Below are 27,197 nucleotides of genomic sequence, written 5' to 3' on the forward strand. Positions count from 1 at the left end.
GGAACTGCTCTCTCCTTTGCTCTCTCCTTTCTTCCCTTCCCTTCCCCTCTCCTCCCCTCCCTTCCCTTTTCTTTCCGCCCGCACTCGGTATCCGGCTCCGACGCGGAGATGCCCCGATAAGATCACCTCCACGGGGAATAAATGGCTTCTGCTGTGTTTCACTGCTTTGCGCTCTCGAAAGACTCTGATTCGTTTTGCCCTTTCCTAACCCCGAAGCAGCAGTAGCGCCCGGCTGGTTTTGCTGCAGAGCCTTATTAGGCGAGAGTCTGAAGGCCTGGGGATAAACCTTAGCAGCTCCGTACCTGCCGAGGGAAGATTTCGTGCCCTGGCCCACGTACAGCCCGGCTCTCCCTGCTCTGCGCTCCCGGCGTCCCCTGCAGCCCCTGTACCGCGACAAAACGAGAGGGGCTCGGGCCAAACGGCCACCCTGCTGCGTGCCCTCCCGCATCCTCTGGAGGCAGAAACATTGAAACACAGAAACCCAGTCTACCTCCAACCCCCCAGAGTAGGTAAATAGTTTGTTTGCATAGTGGTGTTTCGTAACACAAAAGAAATAACAACAGGACTACCATGTCTTTAAGTAGTTTTATAAAAGTATTTGACATACTGAGATACTGTTACAGTTACCTGAGTATTTGAAATTACAATACAAGGAAATTTCGACAATGAATTTCAGTACAGTATTTTACAATCCAGTGCTGCTGATCCCAGTTTACGTACTAGTTCACTAGAGCACATATACAGAAACAATGATTCTTGAAGAAAATTGAAAAGACACCATGAAAAGGGGGCTGGAGATACCAATATATGAAGAGTTGCAATTACATATTCAGTGCAGCATGTAATAATAATGCCAACAAAAAAAACAATTAAATGGGCATTTTGCTTCACTTTGAGTATTTTTTTCTGGAACACAAGCAAATGCATTAAAAAATAAGCTTCCAATGCTAGATCAAAGACATGATGCATTTACTGCGCAGTTTCATATAACAAACATTTACTGGGCTACCTGGAACAATAAGGCTTTGTTCATTGTTAGATCAGCAGCTCAGCATTTCATTCATTTTCTCATGACGTTCTCATAAGGCAAAATTCGAAATAGAAGTTATTTTAATGCTTGAAAATTAAGATTAATTGGCAGTTACATATGAATATGTGTTTGTTACACAGTATGAAGTTACGCAGCTCAGGCTGCTAAAGCAGTTGAAGTAGTGGGAGACAAATTCATTAATCTCTGCTGAAAGTCCAGTATGATCAGGGACACCATACCCCACAGGGTTATCCGCATGATGTTTCCACCACATCCCCATAAAAAACGGAAAAGTGCACCAGCAGTTCTTATTAACAACTTTTTTATTTCTACAAAACATGCTATAAAAAAATTATCAGGCTTGTTAGCTTACAAAGTAAAATGTCTAAGTAAACTTTACTTCAGACTTCAGAAACATTGCCAATTCAACACACTAGTAGATTTACTTTAATTTTTGGCCCAATACAATGTTTCACAGACTTTTTTTTTCCCAGCTGAGTCTTTGTTTGCAGTATTTTAAAATCATTTCTGGTGCTTGGGATATCCAGCCCCCTTTCCCCATCCTAATACAGCAGAAAAGACACAAACATGCCACTTAAATTAAAGAACGAAAAAATGGAGTAAGTGGAATCCCAGACTGCAAAAATATATACAAGCATTTACCTGTTTCCTGAACTAAACATTTCAACCATAAAAATATTAAACAGCCATACCCTATAGAACTAGGGCTAAGGCTATTTCAATTATAACTATTCTTTATTTTAAAAATATAGGGCTGAAAGCCTTTTGGGCGATATTTATACATTAACAACATTTCTAGGGTCCCTACATGAATCATAAAGCATTATGCAGAACACAAACTATTTTTCGTAGCTTAATCTTGCATTATCTTGTTTAATTTAATCTCTCTTGTAAATATGTTAGATAACTAGATTTCATTGGAAGAATTAACATAAACAGAATATTTATAAGGCTTTTTTCTTCTCCTTGCGAGCTGTATGCAGTAAAATACCCATCAAATATTTTGAAATTGGCAGATTTTCCTCCTTGAAAAGCCAGGTTAGCTCTCGCCATCAGTGAAAAGGTAAAAGAGGATAAATCCCCGTATCATCAGAAACTCTTTCCCACTGCTCTTGTTAGAACGTGCATGACAAAAACAGGCGTTCACTCTAAGGTCTTATCATTCTTCTTTCCAATTAGCATGCCTCACTTTGACTTGAAAAACTCTGTTAAAACTGTAATGTCTCAGTTCTTACTAGGCCTGAATCAGTTTTTCCCCTCTTGTAGTTGAGACAGAAGGGACAGCAGGAAGGAAATACTCTTTTCAAGACTGGAAGTTCTGTTTTAGTTTCCTTTTGTCCTGTTTCAGCTCCAGCATATAGAAGCCTCTTCAAAACAGCTGCTGTCCCAATGCTTTGAGCTACGGTTATGTTTAACTTGTGCTACATGCTACTTCAAGTGTCACATTTCTGACTATGGCTAACAGCTCGACTCACAGAAGTTTACCTTCCTCCCTTCAGCTAAGGAAAGAGCTGACCATACCTGAAAAGTGCATTCAGTCTAAAGGAGCAATAAAACGTTACTGTAAACCCGAAGAGAACTGAATATTAACAGGTTCTAAAAGGAAGTAAAAGATGTTATTAATCCAATAAGAACTTATTACAAAAGTTACTAGCTATGTAAGCATCTTAGGGTGACCTAGCATAGAAACCTCCAAAAACTTGTTCTAATCTTTGTAGAATTATTTTCTGATGCTCCAATATGTCAAAAGTCTGGAATCCATGTACAAACTCTCAAGTCCTTCGAGTCTTAGCCAATATTGCATTATCAGTTCATCACCAAAAATGATAAGTATTATCATTTTAAAAATCCAGTTATTTTGTACCTCTTCCTGAGAAACCAATGAAGTCTTCAGAGAAAACTGACTGCAACACGGAAGAGTAACACTGAGCATAATGTCCATTAACACTTCTGACAAGAAACATCAGCCTGCAAATGGGAATCTAAATGGAATCAGTGCAATCCCAAGGTGGTCTTGTCTTTTGCAAAACAAGTGAAGAACCACAGTGTTAACATAGTTTTAAGTTAGATGTGTCACACAGAAAAAGATCAGAACTCTTCAGAGGGCACAAGCAAATGTTCCAGCAACTTTGGGCAGACGTTTATTTTGCTGAAATTAGCAAGACTGTGAGAAAAAAAACAAAGCAAAGCTATGCCCTGGATTTGTGCCACAGTTTGACATCCCCTTAACAGCAGTTTGAGTCCAACTGGCATGTGAGCAGACTCCAGGCAAGGAAAAACAGTCCAGCCACACTTGAGTTAGAAAAATAGCTTAAGCAATGAATTTGCTCACAGTAGGCAGAGGACGGTTACAAGTTGGCTCTAATAACACTGCTGTAAAGAGGTTATGATGCTGCTGCAGCATTGCAGCTACTAATGAACTTCCCAGTGCATCAGTAGCAAAATATGCTACTAAAAAGGAAAGACAAAACTATTTTAAAAAATCTGTCAGTCATTAAGGACACATTCTAAGTAATGAAAGGTAAAACAAAGCAGAGCCCAAAGCTGTATTAAACCTCTACTTGGGTCATAATTCCTTTGTAGCCATATCTGATTGCTCTTTTGATTTCTGAAAGTGCTCAGTAGAAATCCAGAGTTAATGTGGATAAAACCTCAGGATAACATCCATTTACTTACACACTAGTATTGTTAAATAAATCCAAGTCAAGTCTACTTTACAATGAAGTGTGCAACAAGCAGAAGAAGTGAAGAACATACATAGTGTTGAGTTCACATTCTTCAAGGTGCAAATCACAGCTATTCCTGCCCAAAGCCTTCTGTTTCTTCAATTGCAAATAACAGTTTTTCCTTCAACTGCTCGTAATTCTTATAGGGTGGAAGGTCTAAGCGATTGAAACTGAAAATAAAGAAAAATCTTAAGTATTGAAGAATAATTTAAACCATTAAAAAACCCATCAGGAATACAGGTATATGAACTTTCCTGTTTAGAGGGATAGCTGGGTTTATACCCTCTGAAACAGCTGTATCTTGACTTGCATTCATCTATGAGAGCGAGAGTTGAAGTACAAGCACTTGAACAGCAATAGTTTTCCAGAAATGACAGTGTACTTAGTAAGAAGTCTCACTAAATTTTGTATTTTAAATTTAAAATTTGAGTGTTTTCACAAAGCACTAGTGCAACTGCGAAACTGAGTAGAAGCTGCATTTTCTCTAGGGAAGAAGGAGCGTGGCTGTTTATTTTCATTGCCAAGACAGAGCGTGAGTTTGGTCAATCCCAAACTCTTCAGAAAGGACTGTTCATTACTTTTGTTTTTTAGTAGTGTGCAAATCCATGGCATTTACAGTGGAATCAGCTCCACGACACAAAACTATTTTTCAGCAGTTCAACTATTACTCAACAACAAAGCTTACTGGCATAACCCGGTATTTTGCTTTCCTACAATCTCAGCCACTTACGTATATTGTCCATTTACTAAAATCACAAACTAGATTGTCATCAGTAAAAACAGAACCATAGTAGAATTTTGTTCTATGTACTTACCAGGTGTGACTTCTAGGTAACCAGTTTTCCTTCCCAACTTTCTCAATACAAAATTTTTGGGGTCCATTGCTCCCTGTAAAAAATTCAAATAATGAAGTCCTGGGCCTAGCTGCCTACCAGTAGGTAATTCATGACAATTAAGTGTGAAAGGCTTGAAGAGAAAACAAGATTATAATTACTCGCAGAGAACAAAGACATCTGTCTTTCACTATACATCTCTGAAGAAATCAAAGTATCCATGTAATGAAATGCATAAATATGAAGCAGTTTTGAAAGAAACTCAGTCACTGAATCACATAATTGGCTTGGTACAGGAAGGAACCTCTGGAGTTCACCTAGTCCTACCTCTCTGATCAAGCAGGGGTACCCAGCACAGGCTGCCCAGAACCATGTCCAGATCATGTACCATGTCACTGATGCAAGGGGCATCATTCCCTCCATCCCTTTTTCTGTCATAGCTCTAGCATATGCAAGACTTACAAAAAAGCATTCAATATAAATTCATTAAAAATGTCCTTAAATGCATTAATATAAGCATAAAATGCATTAAAGAGGGTTTGTTACCCATGAGGTCAGCAAATCCTCCCACTGGTAATCTGCATGTTCCAGTAACAAACTGTAGAAGTCTCATTCTCTTCTCATTATCTATTTCTTTCACAAACTGAAAAATAATAATTGAAATAAACATTGATGTAGAATTTAATATTTCTATTTTCACTTCATCATCACCCCTAGAGTAGCTGGATTAGCAGTAACAATTTATATTTACACAGTACAAATCTGCTAAGTAATTCTGACTGTTGCTCACTAAGCCGTTGCTGTGTTCTTCTGAGGAAACAGGAAGTCTACAGACCTGCCAGAACCACAGTATCTGTCTGCTGGTTCTGGTATAATGCCGGTAGATGGTATGCCTCTGCCAGTCGTTTAAATCAATTTCTTGCATTCCGCACAGAAGCACCTTTAGGGGAGAAAAAGGATAATAAACGTGAAACCACAAGCTACCACTTTGCTTCCAAGGCAACTCTACCGTACTCAAATTCCACTGTACTTCAAAGCACCTTCAATGACAGTATGCTTATTTTTAATTTTAAAATCTGTTTAAAACTTCCACAGCAAATAATAACAACTGCTCACGAAGAAAATTTGGAGAGGCCACAAAAGAGAAAACCCATTCATGGAAACGTTTGTATTTAGACATTCAAACTAGGAACACATACATTGTCATTGCCCAACCATACAATTCTGTGCTAGAAATACGATGTTTTGCTTCAGAGTACAATTTTGAGAGATCAAAAGCAGGTAAAACCTGGTCCGCTCTACAATTTGATCATCCATTGCATATTTGGTTTTATCTCCCTTTCTTTCAAATTACTCATTCTTTAAACACACACAAATCACATTGTCAAGGATTACAAAAGCAATTAGTCAAACAATTTATACTGGCAGAATCTTAACGTTAGAAATGTGTACGTTGGTTGCAAAGAAGAAAGTGAAGAAAAACACACTAACCAAATACTCCTCCATAAGACTCCTCTCACACATCTGAAACCACAACTGTCAGCCTTAATGAACTCTGCTCTTCAGACATTGACTGAAATTTAAGTATTATGTCTAGCAACCGGGATTTGGCAACAGACAAAGAATCCTTTACCTCCAGTTCCTTAGCATCAAAATACTGCAGATACTGCTGTGGCAGAATTTCATTGAAGCCTTCAAAAAAAGCTTGTGTCTGTTCCTCAACGCCTCGGGAAAGTCTCCATTCTGCTACGAGCCTGTAAAAGAAGATACGGAACAATAATTTAAACGGGCTAAGCTAACCCAAGTTAATCTTTGTTAGCTTATTTTGAAATGAACTGTAAACTATGTTAAGAAAAATAATGGAAGGTCTGGAAAGTTCTGGGGATAGAGCATCCTATTGTATTTGCAGCCTTCACTCTGTGCAAACAGTTTTGTTTTAAGTTAAAACTCTACGTTTCCAACCACTCTGCTACGGAAAGCACTTCAGGCTCAAACAGGAGGCAGCATCTACTCACTGATGATATTAATGAGAGCACAGCAGTCCCTAGGTATTTGGAAAAAAAGAAAAAAAAACAACGCAAGCTATATTCATCCAAATATTCTCCCCAGAAACCTCAGTCATTATCCATGACAAGGTAAAATCCAGGTCAAGTGGTACTCGTGAAGATAAGTAGGACTGCTAGCTTACCAAGAAACGACTATGTCCATTTGGAAAGTTCCATATTTGTTTCTGTTAATCATGAAACTTTGCTCTGTGGCAGAAACTCCACTCTCCATTAATAAAAGGGTGAAAAGCAGGCAGGAGACCCGAAGAACCTGAACCCAGGGAGAAGCAGATATTATGCTGAATTCAAGCCTAACCTGTCAGGAGAACTGGAATCTAAAGGAGAGATGAAACTCTGGGGGATGTAATGCAGGACCCAGAGTATGACAAAAGAGTATTACTTAAGCTGGAATCTGAGCTCTCCCTGGGTTCCTCAAAACTACAAGAGAATGGTTTTCTGCAGATATTCCCTACTCTCTATCCCAATTAGTATTTTGCAAAACTGCAAAATGCTAATATGTTACTTCCGCAAATGTTACAATTTCTGTGAAATGTTTTCAGATGAGTTGTGATGAAAACAAATTCTACTCCCTCATCACTCACACCTTCCCCACAAAAACAGCCTTCACAGAACATATAATAAAAAAGAGGAAAATTCTACTGATTCCATTTAGTTCCTGCCTGCCACATGTGCAGTGGTTCCTTGTTTGTTTCTTTTTGTTTTGTGCAAATCCTCTATGTAAGACGATGCTGAAGTTCGCACCTTAAAGCAGAGCTTGCATACTGCTGCTCAGCGAGGATATTTCAAGACAAGAAGGGGATATTTTGAGACAAGGCACCTCATTGTTCATGTTTTTCTTCTTTAATCACTCTTAGGCTCCTTTCCTTGCTTTAAAGCATTCTGGTACTGCTATCATAATTCCTCATTTATGAGGGTACAACTCATTACATCATTCATAACACTGTCTTGTTACAAATGCCAAGAAATAATAACACTATAAGGGCAGTCTGCATGGAAACTAGTACCAGAACTATGCATCTTCAAAAACTCAAGTTTATCACAAAAGCATCCAAAAGTGTTCTTTGGTTAAAAATAAGCAACACAACAACATAAATAGCTGGGCAGAATATGAGCAGCCTACAAAGCCAAAATTTGAATAATGAACGTATGCAGTGATACAGTGAAGTACCTGAGGTTCACATTTGTTATCACAATGCTCTGCTAAACTTAATTATCTCTGGAAAAAAAACCAAGTGGAGCTTCTAACTAAACTTAATCTTTTGAGATTAGTAAATTAATAAAAAATATTGCCATCAGTATTTTTCTTTCAAATATGGAATCTGAACAATTGCAACATTTTGCCAACATCAGCAATTACTCAGACAGAATTTCAATAGTGCTTCATATTACATAGTTTGACAGTATTTTCTTGATTGAACTAAAAGAAATGGCAGAGATAAGAGTATTTTAAAATCTTCATTTAATCTTACCTAATATATTCTTCTTTGTTTTCTTCTGTCACTAGAATGTTGCTACCATTTGGCTTCAAATCATGGCTTTTAATTTCACCCAGAATTTCTTTATCAACTGAGAAAAACATCTCCAAGCCACATTCTTCAATATCATTTTCTCTGCAAGGAAGAAAATGTAATTATAAATAACCAGGTCCAGACTGTGCACGCAGTAGAAGAAATAGGTATGAAAAAATCCTTAAGGATTTTTTATCTTAATTGTTTAGAGCTCAAGAATCAAGTGAAGGAAACGTTACACAATAACTGTGGTTTTGCAAGATTTACAGACATCACCTCACTGATGTGCGTAAGTGAATTGTGGACTAGGTACAGTACTACCCTTAAATTCACCTACCACTGGGCTGATAAACTACCCACTGACTCTATGTGCAATGTCTATGGAATAAAAAACTTTTCAAGTAATTACACTGTTGCATGTTTCATTACCTGCTGCCTTGACAGGTAATAGCAGATAAGAAGCAAAAGACTTTGAATGAATGTTCACTAGAACAGCACTGGCATTTCACCCATGCTTTGGCTCCTGGTGAGCAATGCTAGCACAGCATCAACTCTGCAGCACCTGAGCCAGCAGGGCGCGGGAACAGGATGGGAAGGGACATCACCAGGGCACTGATCTAAACGCAGGAATATTGCACACCGTATGATGCCACACACAGCAACAGGAGCTGGGAAACAGGAAGCGAAACAGCCACCACATGTACTGAGGCCCTGCTTTCCAAGGTGTGGCCAAACACTGCTTACTACTGAGAGAAGCTGTGGATGCCCCATCCCTGGAGGTGTCCAAGGCCAAGCCAGATGGCACCCTGGGCAAACTAATCTGGTGGTGCCTGATCTAGTGGCTGGCAACCCTGCCAGCAGCAGTGGAGCTGAAACCAGATGGACTTTGTGGTCCCTTCCCAAGCCATTCTACGATAAGTACAGGTTTTCTCTCTTTGTATGGCCTTTGCTTGATGTTTTCTTCTTCCTCTCCCTTTCCTTTAAATCGTCCTTATCTCAACCTGTGAGTATTTTGTTCACTTATTTTCCAGCCACGTTTTCTCTCACCTTTTCCTTTGAGGAGGGGGGAGTGACAGCACGGTGTGGCAGTGTTCTGTTGACAGTCAGTGTGAAACCACCACATGACGAACATTTTCCCCAACATAAAATGCAAAACTAAGACACTTGTCCTGAACCATAAACATAGAAACATCTGTCTTGAAAACATCACCATGATGTATTTATTTAGCAGCGGTGCTTCTGAATTCAATCTCTCCAAAATACATGCTGCTGCATGAAACCTCAGGGGAGCTGATGGATGGCGAAATAAAATTACTTCTTCCTTTTAAATGAAAGACACCTGCTCTAACTGACCTAGCACGAGCAGAGGGGCTTCACTAGATCATCTCTCAAGATACTTTCCAAACAAAGTAATTCTGCAGTTTTTCTGAAACAGTGGGAATGAGAACAATGAACACCTAGTAGGCAGAACACAAAGTGACTCAACATTACTGCAAAGCTTCCTGGGAACTTACAACATTCGCTTTTTTGGTGATTAATAAAATGATACCCTCCTTGCCAGGTATGATTTTTTTACTGCACACTTACAGTCATTTCCTTAGAGGATAACATCTTCAGCAGAGCTGGTAAGCAGGTTCAACTACTGATCTCTGTATTTAGAGCTCAGTGTGCACTGCCTAGAGGTCTGAAGGTTCTTCAAAATGCTCATGTACTTCGGTTCATTCAAAAGGGGCAAAGCCTTTCATGGGCTCCAGATTAGAAGACTTCTGTATCACTGCAGATATTGCTATTGATATAGAGCTTGTATTTGCTCTAGACATAGCTTTCAGAAAAGTTCTTGCTACAGCCTTAACCTTCCTCATTGCTTTTTTTTTTTTCTGGGGCAATAAACTAAAATAAAAAAAAAAGCTCAACCAGCCAAAAAGAACCCCCCTCAAAATACTAAGTGTAAATTAATAAAAGCATACATAGCCAGAACGGTGCAGGAATTTGAAACTCGCACTTACAGAGTGAGATGTAAAGGTTGTTCTTGACAAGTTCTGAGTTTTCTAGTTCCCTGCTTCACATGTAAGCTTCTCCTACCTTTGCCATCAGCGACCGCTGGTCCCACTTGGAAGCTTACTCAAACTTTTAGTACCTGAAAAGCTCACACAAACTACCACCTGCGTGCTATCTGGCAATGCTACGTACTTTGAAGTAAAGGCGAGGAAGGGGAAAAACTAATCTGTCATGTCAACAAGTCCCCTTCTCTGCCATCGACAAGCAGCCTAGTACTGATATTCAGAAGGCTCCGTGCTCCCTTTTGATCCATTATAGTAACACATGCACCAGAAGAACTATACAGAGAATAAATATAACACATTTCTGCACCAAAAGACCCTTCAAGTTATCAGATGTTATAAAAAAAACCAAAACATTGCTTTGAAATGTGCAAAGGACAGCACTGAACAAGTGGCCAGTCCACCTGCACTAGACAGACAAATGCTAAAAGGTGACTATTTTTTACAGACAAAGGGTTAATAATACTCCTTCCCTCTTAGAGTTTCTACTTAATATTAATGGACTGACACTGTTCTTAAGGTAAATTTTGTTATACATGCAACTCATTACAATTTATTCACAAGATCCTTCCGCCATGACTCAAGATCAATTAATGTAAATTTCTTTCCTGTAGCTTGCCTTTCTCACTATCATATTTACTTGGTTTCTAAAACCCAGGAAGTCACAGAATGACAAAAGAAGTACTCTTCTTATAAAGAAAAAATACATACATACTTGAGATTCTTTAATCACAAGAATCAAGCCTTAGAGTTTTAAGATCTTTTCATCCTTTTCAGGTCTCAATTTCATGGCATCTTTACTCGAATCCCAACTCCTGAAGTCCCCTAATGGAATGTTCACTCACTACACCTTTCAGCAGCAACATTACTCAGCACAGAACATGCTACTCTTCGAAAACTGATTCAAAACTCCCCCTTCAACTTGCAAATATCTTAAAAGTTCTTTTATTCTTTCTTACTTACAAGACCACTCCCAAGAATCACCACTACAGATACACCACTTCTTTCATATTTCCACTTTTTAAAAATGCATCCACCTCCATCTTTTGTGAAGTCCTCAAAGCTTAAAAAACACTTCACGATTCTGGAGTGAAATATGTTTTCTCTCTCTAGAAACATAAACCAGCCTAAGTTTTCAGCTTTTTAAAAATTGTTATTTATTATTATAGCAGTAAAGTTTTAACTATTTATCCCTTCTACTCCCCAGTCCCCAATTCCTGCTTTTAACTGTCAGGAAAAGAAAATCACCACTGTTATTAAAACAAATGGTGCGTAACAGCCCTGGACTCTTGCTATTATAAAATTAGTACCAAATTACAATGCTTTAAAAATGAATGCTTTTCAAAATCATTTCTAAGTAGTATTTTTTATGACATTACCAAAATAGTTCTGGCCTATAAACTCCAGATCCTTTCTACTTACTGCTCTCTGGAGAGGAATCAGCAAAGGAGTGAAGGAGGACCTATAAAGACTATGAATGCAGAGCATAGAAATGATTGACAACACATTCATGGAAGGCTAGATGTAGAAATGGTCTTAAATCATCCACCTTGGACCAAAAAAGCAACAACAGCTAGAAAACGTACAAGAATTATCTTTAAATCTTTGATATTAACCTTTTAGTCAAAATTGCAGGTATGACTGACATAAGAATTATGTGAGAGTAAATAATAAGCTACATTTGCTAACTGCAAGTTACTGTAAGGGCTAAAGTGTTTTCTAACTAAGCCAGCTATTTTAAAGCATCACTGAAAGGATTTTGGCTGATTTCTTTTGCTGATTCCCAGTTTCAGTGGAATTTACTCATGTTATTTGTAACAGCATGCAAGACTATCACATCTGTATATTGTCTAGCTAGATTTATGAAAAAATACTAAAAATGGAATGCAAGTTGCCATGCAGAATATTCAGTGAACTGAAAATGCAATGAAGTTTCACATTATCTAATTAATTGTGTAACTAAAATGATGGTAAAAATTCCAGTACTGCTCTGTAAGTGACATACCCTACTGTTCCCTGGTGGCTTTTTTTTCAGTAATAAATTCACACTTCCTTTCTGGCATAAGTGAAAAATAAACATTTTATTGCCATTTCAAGAACAAAATCAAGTCAAACTCACTTTACCCAGATGAGAGAGTTGTAAAACTCTGGATCAACAGATTCTAAATCCTTGAGTCCCACTGGCTTGTTTAAGATACGCTTATAGAACGGCAAAGAGAAACCAGTGTCAATGAATTTTCCATGGAACAAAGCCTGAAGAACATGAAAACAGACAAAATAATGCAAAGGATGACTGAATACTCAATATGACAACATTCTGTACTGTGTACCAGTGAAATCTGACAGCTAAAGTATTAAAGCAACCTTGAATATTATAGCTGCTAATATGCTTAATTTGCTTACAGTAGTTTCATCCAAACACCTCATAAAAATTTTAGCTCAAAGATGAATTGTTTATTTATCCATTTGATGGCAAAATATTTATTTAAAGGAAAAACTCCAGGAGATTACTTTTCTGTTTTTGAACTTACCATGGCAATGAATCTTCCAATAAAACGGAAGTATTTCAGATGGTCTGGATTAATGTAGGAGGCTGGGTTTATCTGTAAGCAGTAGTTATCTTTTCCAGCATATTCAAACAGGCAATACATCGGGTTCAAAACTTCATGCGACAATAGAAAGAACCATTCCCTGAAATCACACATACAACAAACAGTATATTTCAAAGGATTAAAAATGAGCTTAGCTAACTGATAAGCTGACAACTGAGCTAGAAACTTGCTGACACAGGTAGTCAAGCTGACTTCTTTTCCAGAAAGTATGGCTAGCCCAAACTGAAAACAACAAAAATTATGATTTAGTAAGCAAAAGTACAATGTTATCCAACCGTCAGTGGTTTGGAAAATGACCCCTTCACTTTAAAGAGGCAATTAAAATGCTATCACAGGTTTAAACTGTAAGATTTTAGGCAATGCTAATTAATTTATGCTCTTCTCATTACATTCACGTATGAACTTTGTCTTGAAAGTAGATTTCTGCTCATTTTCAGTACACTTCTACTGTGGTTATCAACAATCACGACAAAGTCAATAAACTGTGCATCTGTTGAGACAGATTAAAGCAATTCCTAAAGTGAACTGAAAATAGTTTTAAATTGTTCTAAGACACGCAGTGATATTCTAAGGAAAGATCAGGAATAAGCTTCACTAATATTCTGAAAGCACTGCAGTTCAAGGATCTGCTTTAGAGAAGTCTTCACAAATACTTGCAGAAAAAATCATTATTTGTAATTTAGTTCAGCTTACCTTGCAACACCTCCATAATCTAAGCCTTCTTCACCAGGGAAAATAACCCACAAGCGTCTCCGTAGATCCTGAGGGCTGAAGCTCATTATCTTAGTAAAAGAAAAACAATCAATTTATATGAAGAAAACAGCTATGAACATTGGCTGGGCATATCACTATTTGCTGTATCTAGCAGCAGTTAATGAATCATGAATACCTGAAGTAGCATCTGCTTATGCAATGCTCATCACATTTGAGGGGTTAGTGGCAAACACATTTCCATAGATTAACAAGCAAAAGGAAAAAAACAGCCAAAAAATAACAGGTGGCCAAAGTAAGAAAGTTCAGGATTTGTAAAACATGATACTGAATGGTACTTGAGTGGTACCCAAGCTACAAGTAATGAAGAGATGTAACTAAGATCTCAAAAAAAAAAAATTAAAATCAAAATTGTTTGCATAGAATTTGGATCAAAATTATTTTAAAATCTGTACTAGTCTGTAGTTATCATCACAGTAAATTTTGTATCTCCAACACAGACAATGACAAATAATTAACTAAAGAAGTTAGGCCTTTGTGGTTACGTCATATAAATTACTGATCAAGCAGCATGTTTTCCCAAACATACCAAGGTTTGTTGACATTTACATAGTTATAATTATCTCTCTTGGCTCTTTCTAGTAATAATATGTTTTTATTACCTCTACAGTTACTATAAAATGACAAAGTGCAATTTTAGAAATTAGTTTGGAGTCAATTTTCAGTTCCAGGACTCGTTTTATCTGCTACTAGCCCCCTTTATTATTTGACCAAGAGGAATCTCATGTTGTTTCTGCAATTTCAAATCTGTTTCTCTGTCTTGTTAGACTGAAAAACAGTTGCTCTCAGCTTCTATTTAACAAGCAATGGAAATGACTTATTGCCACAATTAACATTAAAAAATAAAAGGAGAATTCCAAAGCACTTACAAATATTGTACAGAAACAAATTTTAACCACGGTTTAGGTCTCTAAACACTGTTAAATTTTGGTACTAGTAATTTAAATACAATAATTTTTGTTTTCTTTCAACCATTTCATTACTCATTTAAAGATCTGTAACACCAAGACAAAGTTCAGCTTAATGTATTTTGGTACAAAACCGTGCTTATGTAACACAGGAGAAGTGTGCCAACACAGCAGAGCACGCTGACTTCAAGAGGAGGGGGGAGCTGCTCTGTCACTGCACTCTCCACCAAAACAAACTTTACAGACTTTAAAGAACTTTGTGGAAATATATATATATATTAAAAAAATACAAATGTATACTTAAATCACTGTGTCCACAAAACAGTCAGATGAATCACTGGGAGACAGAATTTCACCTTTTAGCATGATCTTTATACGTCTAAGCACGGCTGTATCCTAACTGTTAGTTTTTCTTAGTCTCTATTAAAATAACATTATTAAGATGTCATGGGATTAAGAATGACACACAGATAACAGATTTCTTCAACTCAACTTCTCATGCCTACTACTAATATGTTTTAGTACAATACCTGTTGAAATGAGTCTTCAAATAATGTTTTTCTGCTCACTGTGATCTTTATGTGTTGTGGCATTGCCAGTTGCTGAAATGACATTTTTCAGAGGTGAGATACACAATCACTTCATGTTTCTAATAATGTTTTAACTGTAGTTTGCTATATACATTGTTTTAAGAGGCAAAGGTAGATTTCACTAATCCATAAAAAGCAGTCAGCAATCAAGACACTTTAATTTTAATTTACTCCAAGAACAATTGCTTCCACTATTGAGATCTACAGCAAGGTGTACAGGCCTCCTGATCCTGCACTGAACAGCTTCAAACGCTGTACTCTTCTACTGGAAAATACACTGGAAAATATTAAGATCAAACACATAGTCTAAATCAGCAAGGCCCTCCAGCCCAATATTTAATAAAAAAATAAGAATTTAGGTTATTCTGTGCAAAGTGAAGAATTAGGCTCCACTCAGCTTTTTTAACTGTAATTAGAACCATAGAATCAGCTAGGTTGAAAAAGACCTACAAGATCATCCAGTCCAACCATCCACCTACCACCAATAACCCCACTAAACCATGTCTCTCAACACTATATCTAAACGTTTCTTGAACACCTCCAAGGACGGTGACTCAACCACCTCCCTGGGCAGCCCATTCCAGCGTCTGACCACTCTTCTGGAGCAGTAGTATTTCCTAATGTCCAGCCTAAATCTCCCCTGGTGCAACTTGAAGCCATTCCCCCTCGTCCTGTCACTAGTTACAAGAGAGAAGAGGCCGACCCCCAGCTCACTACAACCTCCCTTCAGGTAGTTATAGGGAGTGATGAGGTCTCCCCTGAGCCTCCTCTTCTCCAGACTGAACAATCCCAGCTCCCTCAGCCGCTCCTCATCAGCCCTGTGCTCCAGACCCCTCACCAGCTTCATTGCCTTCCTCTGAACACGCTCCAGGGCCTCAATGTCTTTCTTGCAGTGAGGGGCCCAAAACTGGACACAGTACTCGAGGTGGGGCCTCACTAGGGCTGAGTACAGAGGGACAATGACTTCCCTACTCCTACTGGCAACACTATTTCTGATCCAAGCCAGGATGCCATTGGCCTTCTTGGCCACCTGGGCACACTGCAATTCATTGACTTTTGGAAATTGGAGCACTTAAAACTAAGACTTTTTCCAAGGTACCAAGTTACATAATCCTTTGGTATTCGCAGAGTTTAAAGGACCAAGACTAACATTGCAATTTGCTACTATGTAAGGACATGCCCATCCATAGCACAGTATATTCTTCCATGTTTAGACATCCACGTTCTGTGTCAAATGTCTTGCACTTCCTTTCAGAAGTATTTGTGCAGAAACTACATCATGTATTAACTGTATTTTGAAATACTATGCTTTCACACATTCCCTTATTAACAGCATAAGGAAAACTGCATTCTTAAATCAAACGCTTTGTTAAATAAACTGTAAATAAATGTAAGTTTTCTTCTACAGGTTTTAAAGCTGCCCTCCAGCTTACACCAGTTTATACAAGTCTGGTGTTTACTCTCCCCTTTTTCAACTCACTTAAAGTAGGTTGATTTATGTGACTTGATTAATTTTATTTGTAGAGCATTGAATAAGTGGTTCATTTACAGCAAGTGAGCAGAACACAAAAAAGCAAACAAATGTTCCCAATAAAGAAATCCATACCTGACACCAGAATCGGAAATAATGGACCTTTGCCTTGAAATCACGTACATAAGCTATGTGGGGTCCATTGTCTCTGGAATCAATGGGAGAAAAAAGAATTTCAAAAGTGTTTCCATAATTTAAGAAAGAGTCTGCAAATTTCCTGGCTATGTAGCTACATGGTTTACTTGGCTTTCTGGCTGAATACTCTTTTGATTTGGGAATGAAATTTTTTTTGTTTTTAAACTAAAAAAACCTCTCCTTTGTAAACTGTAAGGTGCACATGCAGTACTTTTTCTACAGTATCTACCTATTAATTGTATTTAAAAAATTGTAACAATAACAATGGGATGTCATTCATCATTCAATTTAAATTTTTAATTAAGTTCTGGTTTTAACTCCGCTTTATCTCCTAGAATGCAAAGAAAGAAAGAGTGTATTTGTAAAAAGAAAGACCAGTAAATGGAAGAAAGGAATCTGGTCATGAGAAATACTGATGAACCTCAGTTCATATCTACTAGTTGGCAAAGGGAATTCTGAAATGTTCAAAACAGTCATCTCCAGGAATAGTTATCAGTGGATTTAAAAAAAAAGAAAATGAAAAGTTTACATGTAAAACTTCCTGCACTCAAAACAAAATCCACTTTTAATAATGATGGCTGTTCAATTTAACATTTAAAAGCTTAGTAGTAGTTAAAAAACACTTACAGAGCAGACTTGCCCGTGCGGGGATCTATATATGTTGTGGTTCTTCTATTGTGATCCACAAAATACGGAATGCCATCCACAGTAAATCGCATTTCCCAGCCCTCAGGTAAGGGTTTCTCATTTAGTTGACTGTGAGTACAAGAAAATACACGGTAATAACTTAATATAACTTAATACAATTAAGGCAACTGATCAGTGACTTGAGATAGTAAAAATTTTAGTGGATCTAGAAGTGGTGCACATTGAGAAACTTTCCATTCAACATCTATTCTGCTTTTTTCTCTCAAATTTTCATGCCAGCTCTCAGATCACAATGATTATTAGCTCCTACAGTTGCATTATCTAGAATAACAGCAAATAGAAACTGTCATTTGTTACATTTTTACTCTGAAACTGACACTGCCCTAATAAGTAGCTTTTGCTACCTCACATATAATTGCAGTAGCCAAAAGCTTAAAGAGTTTCAGAACGACAAAACAAAAAGAACATCAAGAAAATACAAGCAGTGACCTTGTATAATTTTTTGACAACTTCTAACTCCAGTTTGATATTGATGTAAGCGCATCTTGATATATTTGGAAAACTTGAGTAGTATCATTCCACCAAAGTGTTCACAGAGACCTTCCTCCATGGAAAAGCATCATAGGACCATGTTTCCAGCTACCAGTTTGGGTGGTTAATAGAAATAACAGTGTTTTCTATTCAGTCAGCTGCTGCAGACGTGCCTGACATAGACAGGTTGTCGTCTCTGGCTATGGCTATTAGCCCCTCCACTTCTCTTCCTCTTAACTCTTTTCTGAGGGGCACAGGTGAAGCTGCTTTGCCTGGTGGAAGTTTTCACCTCACTCAAATTCTGGGATGGAACATCCTTCACTCTTCACTTCCTGACTACACTCCAAGAGACAAAGTAACTGGATCCCAAACTAAACAGTTACACAGTAATCAATTACTTGTGGCATTGCCTCAAGTTCTCTTGGTTTTCCTTTTGTTGTTGTTTTTATTTTATTTAAAAAATGGTAAGGTGGAAGTGCTGCAGTTCTTGGAGTTTGTCTTTTCTATCTCAATCTCTTAGCTATTATCTGTTTAGTAAATAATCAAATATCGACTCAGAATCTTCTATATAACGGGATACAAGAAATCCTTCCCTCTCTCCTGCAGTGATACAAACGTATATACAAAACATAAAAATAGCAGGAACAGTTCTGGGGAATTAAATCATTGCTGCTGACCAAGACTTTCCTGATAACTCTATTATTACTCTGTGATATTTTCCACAATCTCCATTTCAGCTGCTATCCTTTAATACTCACTGTCCGAGAGCTACGTATAGGACAGGCTATGTTTGAGCTGTGAGCAGTATCACCTAGCCCACAATCTCATTGCTTTCTTACATTTTCATTTCAGATTTACATGAAACTGCAACTGATTTCTTACCCCTGACTCCGGGGATCTTCCCACTGTGTGATACGTGTGTTGTGATTGACAAAATACACTCTGCCATTGCTGTCAGTCCTCTTTTCTAAAAATATACAAAAGGAAAACAGATTTCAATACCTAGTTACCATATTGCTGAGACCACGTCAAATAAAATAAATAAATCCAATTACCAGAGCCTGCCACAGCCTCAACTGTGTTCAAGTTTCTCTGTACTTCCTTAGATTCAACATCTTTTCACTTTCATTGACATTACTCCTTATTAGTCTATTCACAAACAGGAGTCTTTCTAATTAATACCGACTGCTAATAATCATATGAAACTGCATCATCACCTATCCTCAGTGAAAAGCTGCACTTAGGGTGTTTGTGAATAATTTCATAGCATCTCAATTATTACTCTGAAAAGATCAACTATCTACATCTGTGCACCTTATAGTGGTGAGAGTCTGGGCATCATAGTAACAATATAAACATTTGTGGGAAGGAAATAGTTAATCACAAGAGATTCACCTTCACTAGATACACTGGCCTGCACTTTTTAAAAAGCTTTTTCAGGTATTTTTGCAAGTTAAAATGTATACAGATTAAAACATAGATGAAGATGACTCTCTGTATTAAGATCCTTTACTATGCTATTTTTTTTTTTTTTTTAGCAATCAGAAAAAATTCTTGGAAGAAAGCAAAAACATAAGCTGTTTTCTCCACAGGAAATCCCAGCTGCTTCCATTTTTGCTACCTGCCTTACAAACCATATGGACAACAAACACAGAAGAGGTTGCAGAGGTACACAAAGGAATCAAGAAAGTACAAAGGTATGAGAACAGTAGTATAACCTTTCATCCTCATGTAGTGGACAGGAAATGAAAGTGAATGCAGTTTAAAAGATTTTCACTCGGACAAATATTTGTCCATGATTTAAAGACATTTATGATAAATGCCAGGCTTTGGTCTTCTGGGTCATTCTGCACTTCTTCACGCCATTTTTATTTAGAGAGCTATAAGAGACACGTAGAATGCAGAAGACAAATTACAAACAAAGGCCAGCATTTGACTATCACAGGTAAAACGCTCTGCTTTACACGGAAGCCTGGAAGTAGACACTTGTCTATAGGAGCTACGCTGGCAGCAGAATTCATCTCAGTATGGAAAGTCAGTTTTGCGGCTTCCCAGGCAATGTCAGCCTAAAAAACATGCTTTGAAATACTGCATATGTAGTGCAGTAAAGCCCAAGTGAGGGTACAATTCTATGGCATGACATTGCATATATGCGAGAACAAAAATTTAAATTGTTATGTCTGAGGAAAAAACAAACAAAAACCCACCTCTAACTCTGACAGGCAGAGTCACCTGCTTTAAAATTAAACGACCCTGAGAACACCAACTATGTATCATGAAACTTGAATTTTCACATCTGCTTCACAGTCACAGCAAGAATTAAGTTTTAAATTTTGTACGCGTATGCACAAAAAAATTGCATTAATTGTAAACTGTTAAACCTGTGAATTTATTTCAGGGAGAGGGACAAGTCAAGGAATGATTATTAGTTGTCATTACAAAAGCTTTTCAGAGCAATAAACACCCAGAGCAGGGGGGAGGGGGTAAATCCTGCCTAATGAAAGTGGTGAAAAATACGATGACAGTGTGGAAGAAGCTATTATGACATGATAATTACTGAGAGAAAACAGAATACTTTGTAGTTCCCAATCTACTCCAGAACTGCACATACTTGTCAGGACTTGACATTGTAACAGAATGCTTGACTGGATTTAATTTCGAAAGAAAAAATAATCTAGATTTTCATTTAAATAAAAGTAGCCTAGAAGAGCTGATAAAATAACTTGGCAGGAATTACACTGCATTACAAAACACTATTTCAAGTCAGTCTTACCCCATCCAGGTGGCAGAGGGCCAAGAGGATCAAATTCTTTATTCTGAGTGGAAGAAAAGTCCTGGTTCTGCAAGTCACACAAATAAATGGTGCATTAATAATGGCTAGCTACCATGCTTTTGCTTTCCAGATGTTCTAACACAGCCACCGTAAATTATTATTGTATATATGCATTTTTGTTGATTTTACATATAATTTAAGATGCCAACAATTTTTTTTCCACAAATAAGTGGAAACTGAATGCAAAGACGGCATACAGTTCATTACAAATTGGTCTTTTATTTGGCCTCACTTATTTCCTGGTACTAAGCTCTTCTGTTAACTAATTTTACAGCCCTTGGCATGCCTAATGAACTGCAGAGCCAAGAAAATAATTATCCTTTGTGAAGTGCCCCTGCCTACAGAGGGAAATTAGTACAGTGGTACCCAAAACAATCAGAAAGCAAACCACTTCATTCCAGCATACAGTACTCTTCTCCCTGCCACCTCAGAATCTACTCTGTTCTCGACAAGCTAGCAGCATTAGAGTCATCTGAAGTCTACTCCAGAGGTATTATACCTGAATAGTATTCCTACTATTCAGAGGCAAACAATACATTTACAATTCCAGCTTTATTTTCAATTCCTCTGCCTTCATTACATTCATTTCATTTTTCCCAGAGTAGAAACATGTCCTGTGAGCCTGCCTTCCTTCCCAGTCTTTGGCTAAGCCAATCCAAGACACAATATAAATAAAACAGCACCAGTTTTATCAATATTATACATAAATTTTACCAAAGAACACCATATATATTCAGCTGACAAATAAAAACCACCACAGTGTCTACAGCCATTGCAAGGGCACGGAGCAAGGTTACCAGTTACTACTTCATACCATACTGCAAACTCAAAGATACTGTACATCTAAAGAATAAACTGTAACAAAGTGGAATCTTTGCTGGAAGAAGTCACCCACAAACATGCTCAAAACAATTATATAAACATAGTTTCAATCTGCAGAAGAGAGATTAATGGATCCGGAACTTGGAAAAGATGCTTCCCTTAGCTTTTATAGTCAGCACTGCATTTCTTACCCCATATATAAACCTCTGATTAAACTGCTGCATAGCTCCTTGAAGCTGACTGCGCTGAAGCTGCCACTGTTCATAATTTCGGACAGACTCTAATGTTGGTCTCTGCCATGTTGTTGTTCTAGTGAAGTGGTCAACGTAGTAAATTCTGCCCATGTTGTCAACTCGTCGCTCCCAGCTTTAAAAAGTTAAAAATAAAATTAGACACGTGAGTTCTAAGAGCAGACAACTGTAATGGTTCAGAAGCACTTACAGGCAAACAGCCGTTATTTTTGGAAGCAGATCTAAGGTGTGGGCTCATTAACAGATGTGTTTTTCACCTTTTACTCTCCACTAAAACTATGTAAAGAGCTAAAATTGAGTGTAATCCCTTCTATGTTCTTCCCACGCCAGACTCATCCTATTTCCTGTACTTCCAGTTTCAGGCTGAAACCTACCTTTCAAGTGCTACACAAAACAATGTCAATACTGTACTGTTACTACTGCATTTACCCCAGTCAACCCATGAGATAATAATCTGCAAGCTTCTCCTGAAAAGACAACAAAAACTCAGATAGTTGAGCTGTACCATACAATATTTCTTCATACTCCTTTCAACATGTTCAGTCTGTTTAGGCAGAAATAGTGAATTGATAGTCAGTTTTAGATACACCCAGTCCATGCACATCCTAGGCAACTGGATGCCTTTGCATGTCTTACCTTGGAGGAAGAGGCTCCGGCCGATCCCACGTTGTTCTTTTCTCAACATGATCTACATAATATACTCGACCATGTTGGTCTACTCTTTGCTCCCAACTGAAAACAAAATGACACTTTTATCTATCTCAAGATGGAATTACTCCAGCCACTCATCAACAGTATGAAGAATACAGTATAAAGTTGAGAAATGTTTCCTTTTGTAAAATGCTTATCTCAGTAAAACACTTGAAGCATTTAAAACACTTAGCTTGTGAGAAGCACCAAAATGCTGTATAATATACAGGTACAATATCCATACTGGCAGTAATTCTACATCAACTAGATCAACAGGAAATCTTTAAAAAAAAATTTGTTATATAACTACCTTCAGTTTCTGATAAACTAAAGCTAAAATGCATGCACACGCATCCTGTCTTAGCAAGCAATGAAGCAATGTTTTGCATTCAGTACCAAATATATCAGTAACGTGGCGAACGGAATCATCTGTGGAGCACAATCCCCTATTAGAATAACACTCATTCAATTTAAATCCCCAAATTATGCAAATTTTGCACACATCACATACACGCAGCTCATCACAGGGGCACTGAAGTCGTATTTTCTGAATACGGGGCATTTGGGATGCTGACTTACTCCTGTATTTGTATCAAACGTAACATGGAGGGAAATGCACAGTAATTTGCCATTTCTAATGAAGTACAAGCGGTAAAGCAACAACTGATGTTTTCAAAACTGCTTTCACAGTTTTCCTGTAAGCACGGTAATCAAAGCTTCTACCACCTATTGCTTTTACTGCTGGCAAATTAAAGGAGGTAACAATTTACCAATTATACCTCTCTCATTACAAAGCTTTTGCTTTCCCTCTCTCAGTGAGTCCAGAAACATTTATATTTTTTAAAGAAAAAGTTAAGAATCTAAATAAGATCTTTGAGGCAAGAGACCAATCACCTGACAGATTCCACACGGGTACGAAACATCTCACTGTGCCTGCACTGCTCTCAGTATGAACTCTGCATGAACTCCAAAACTTAAAGACATGCAGTGGATTATGTCCTGCAATCATAACTTTCCTTCTGCTTATTTATACCAGTTTCTTACTACTCAGCTTCATTCTAGCTTGAAGACAAGTTGTCTCACTATTTAAAACCTCTGTTTCACTGACTTAGTAGTTTATGACGAGCATCAGAACTATTTAAAATTTAATTCCTTTCTTGATTAAACTACACTTGAAGGTTTTCTAAACTGTTTGACCTAGTAGACCTTCATTTTGAAAGCTTTTGGGAATTTCTGGTATGCAGCAATAGGCAGATGTTACGCGTATTTTGGTATGCTCACTATAAGAAAACAGAAAAGTCAGCAGAAAAATACATTAAACTCATACCCAGGTGGAAGAGGACCTTGGCTGACTGTAGTTAGTGCCTGAGCTGGAGGATTTACTGGCTGGACTTGTCTTGACACTGGAGGTGTGGTGAGTGCAGCAGTTGCAGGAGCTGTTGTTGCAGCTGTTGCCCCCTCAGGGCTCGGTTCTGAAGATGTATTTGCAGCTGCTCCTGCCAGTGATCCTGCACTGGCCCCATCATTCTCTGTGGATGTGGATGGAGAACCATTTACACTTCCTATGGCACCAGACATATCAGAAGACAGGAGAAAAAAATCTTTAATTGGTATTTCTCTCATTATTGGTAACCTATTTCAGAAGTTGTAAGTCACAAAAGTAAACGTGCAAAAGGTGGTAGTTCAAAGTGCACACATACAGCTACATTTTGTTCTTCACACAAAAAGTAAAAAAAAAAAAAAGGCAACTTAGTTGCACATTGTAAAAATTGCTTAATCCAAAAACTGCTATCAGCTGCACAACTTTGATATTACAAATAAATGTTATTTACCAAAGCAAGTTGTCTGCATTCTGTAAACACCAGATGATGATAAAGAAAAAGCTACTTGCTGGCACTGATGGATTTCCCATTTATTATTTGCAATAATTTAAGAGACAGTAAGCATAATATTTTCAAGAAGAGTTTGTACACAATGTGGAAAAATTAAGGGCATGGAAGGGAGAATACACGTGTTCTTTAAATGCTTTCAGATTTTTTTCCATGCAGACCATCTGGTAGGCAGTATGAAGAACTACATACAAGTCAGGTCTTATTACTAACTACACTGCGTTTATCTTTTAAATTAATTACTGTAGCCTAGTTTTCCATCCAGCCTCAGTATTTATCAATTGTGATAATGAGATCACCAAAACAGACAGCAGTGTATGCATGTGGACGAGTTAACCTGAAAACATCTATCAATGTCTTAAAGTTTTGTAGTTTTTAAATAATAAGATAAAATAAACATATGTTTCCACGCAATCAATGTTTGAAGTGCTGCTGATTCAAAGATTTTAACCAGAACTGTAGAAAGAAATCACTAGTCTTTCAAACCCCAGAATCATCTACCTGAGACGGTCCTGCGAGTCCTTCAGCAGACTTTTTCACAGCTCTTATTAAAATTAACTGAATGCAACAGTAGCATTCACTCACGTTCTTTTGGCACCAGCTCCAATATATTTTGCATTATCACTATAATCATCACTTATCAGTCATGGAAACAACAAATTTCTCATAAGAGGAACAATGATAAAACCACATATATTGAATGCAAACTGTTAAAATAAGAATTCTATGTCCAAGAATTTACCATGAAAAAAATGTAGTAGTTAAAAACGTGCATCAGAAATCATTATGCTCATTTTAAGACTGTACAGCTCATCAACAGCTTTGAAATGAATGCCTGGCCCTAGAATATGTACCAGCTACTGAAGTAGGTCTGCGGGGTGTGGGTGGAGGTGGTCTAGAAGGCCTGGGAGGTCGAGAAGGTTTGCAGCTTCCATTTGTGAGTAGGGGAGATTCACTGCCATTAACAGTCTTGTTTTCATTTGGAGCAGCATCTTCAGAGCTTTCAAGGCCATTAGAGTTAGTCCTTTGCAGGAAAAGACAAAAAGGAGAACTACAATACGAGTGTATGGATGACAACAAGCTTTATAAAAGAAATAAGAATGTAGTAATTAGGGCTAGATAAGATTTTTACATTCATGATAACTATAAAAAACTATGTATTTGTATACACACACGAGAGTTTACGTCCTGAGGCGTACAAGACCTCAGCTGATGAAGAGGTGGCAAAACAGATGTACTAACACTTGTTGCTGAAATCTCCTTTTTCATTACCCAACCCAGCACACCTGCCTTCAGGCCCTCTGCATTTCACTGCTCAGCTGTTTCCTCCCGTGAATGTTACTAGTCTTGAATGAGATGGGAAGCTGATTAAGACCAGAGAACAGCCTGTGTGCATTGGCTCCACAGGGTAAGCATATGTTCAGAACAAACAGAATGCTTGAAAATTTTAGACGAATTAACTACACACACAGATTTTCCCCCCTAAGCTCAGTTCTGGATATTGCTAGAGATTTTAGGACTGAGCATTAGAATTATGAAGAGGAGCTATAAATTAATAATCTGCTTCTCAACTATTCAAGCACTTAACTTGAAATAGCTGTCTTCATTCATTCTGTACTGACACCTAGCAATGTATTAATCTGATACATTTGTACCCCACTGAGCAGAGTTAAATATATTGACTAAATGCTTTAGGCATAAAGGTGTCAATCTAGTGGATTGGGAGGTCAAATACAGAGGCCATCAGTAACAAAAACACAGGTTTAATTTCAGCCCAAGGCCTCTGGAATTACATTCTTTTAAATGCACAGCAGGTAGTAGGTAGGCCTAGTTAAACCACAAGGCATAAGGGATCAAGTAGAATCACACGTCTGACCTCAATATCAATGTCAAATGCTCTGTTGCTTTATACTAGACGTGGTACACAGGGCAATTTATACCATACTACAACAACCCTAAAGTTGTTGTACGACTACAAAAGCACGTACAAATCATTAGGGACGTGAAGTTTGCAAGAACTATAGCCTAGCTTTTTCTTGCTCCTAGAAAGCATACTGCTTCTGTTTGAATTTTACAGTCAGAAGTATAAGCTTTTATCTTCTGTGTATTTAGATCATGCATTTTAAGACAGAATGGTACATATGAAACATTATTATACACAAAGCAATAAATGCTGCTACACATGTTCCAAATCATTTACATGATCCTTAAAAGGGATCCTTCAGGAACACCAGGAGCCCTACTGGGTGGTACTAAAGCCACACAGCTCTTATTACTATTATTATACTACACACTCTTACACGCACAGGCATTCCATACCCAAGCAGGGAAGCACTTTTCTGAGCAAGAAAAGGAAACAGAACTAAATAAAACTCCTATGGGAAGATTCTAGACTACTCAGCTAAGTGAGGTATAATCTGTAAGAAAACAACAAAATTTAACTTAGCCATTCCAGATCTCATCTGAGAGTGTTGCGCACTGTACAAATAATAAAAATCTCACAGTACTGGAAATTAATTAAAGTGGCCTGGTGCTCACTGCAGGTTAAGTATGGTCACTTTTATCCCACTAAGTAGTATGGGACATAATCCCATATCAATCCCAAAACACTGCAACCGTTATCTTTTGGTATCTTCTTAACAAAGCAAAATAACATTCTGATACCTCCATGCTGTGAAACAGAAGTGTAAGAAACACGTGGCATTTATGCATCAGTGGGTCTTCCCTGAAGATCATATTTAT

At 37.7% G+C, this 27,197-nt stretch overlaps 1 protein-coding gene across 2 annotated transcripts in view; it reads right to left on the reverse strand.

Annotated features, from left to right (window-relative positions):
* The window catches only part of ITCH (itchy E3 ubiquitin protein ligase), a 59,848-nt gene continuing 33,217 nt past the window's right edge, over positions 567-27,197 (reverse strand). The window contains exons 7-24 of one of the 2 annotated variants that reach the window (XM_021416452.1): positions 25,310-25,479; positions 23,894-24,128; positions 22,513-22,608; positions 21,817-21,991; positions 20,744-20,810; positions 18,853-18,937; positions 17,419-17,547; positions 16,732-16,804; positions 15,066-15,137; positions 13,550-13,638; positions 12,776-12,935; positions 12,364-12,497; positions 8,146-8,286; positions 6,244-6,364; positions 5,446-5,550; positions 5,157-5,253; positions 4,593-4,665; positions 567-3,947 (exon numbers count right to left, since the gene is read on the reverse strand). In XM_021416452.1, the coding sequence (XP_021272127.1) occupies positions 3,848-3,947; positions 4,593-4,665; positions 5,157-5,253; positions 5,446-5,550; positions 6,244-6,364; positions 8,146-8,286; positions 12,364-12,497; positions 12,776-12,935; positions 13,550-13,638; positions 15,066-15,137; positions 16,732-16,804; positions 17,419-17,547; positions 18,853-18,937; positions 20,744-20,810; positions 21,817-21,991; positions 22,513-22,608; positions 23,894-24,128; positions 25,310-25,479 (2,122 nt within the window). In that variant the 3' untranslated portion in view covers positions 567-3,847. Of the gene's footprint in view, positions 3,948-4,592; positions 4,666-5,156; positions 5,254-5,445; positions 5,551-6,243; positions 6,365-6,798; positions 6,927-8,145; positions 8,287-12,363; positions 12,498-12,775; positions 12,936-13,549; positions 13,639-15,065; positions 15,138-16,731; positions 16,805-17,418; positions 17,548-18,852; positions 18,938-20,743; positions 20,811-21,816; positions 21,992-22,512; positions 22,609-23,893; positions 24,129-25,309; positions 25,480-27,197 lie in introns of those variants that run through there. The other variant, XR_002444145.1, reaches the window with a different exon arrangement.

Source organism: Numida meleagris, chromosome 19 (assembly GCF_002078875.1).
Source record: "Numida meleagris isolate 19003 breed g44 Domestic line chromosome 19, NumMel1.0, whole genome shotgun sequence".
NCBI classification, from domain to species: Eukaryota; Metazoa; Chordata; class Aves; order Galliformes; family Numididae; genus Numida; species Numida meleagris.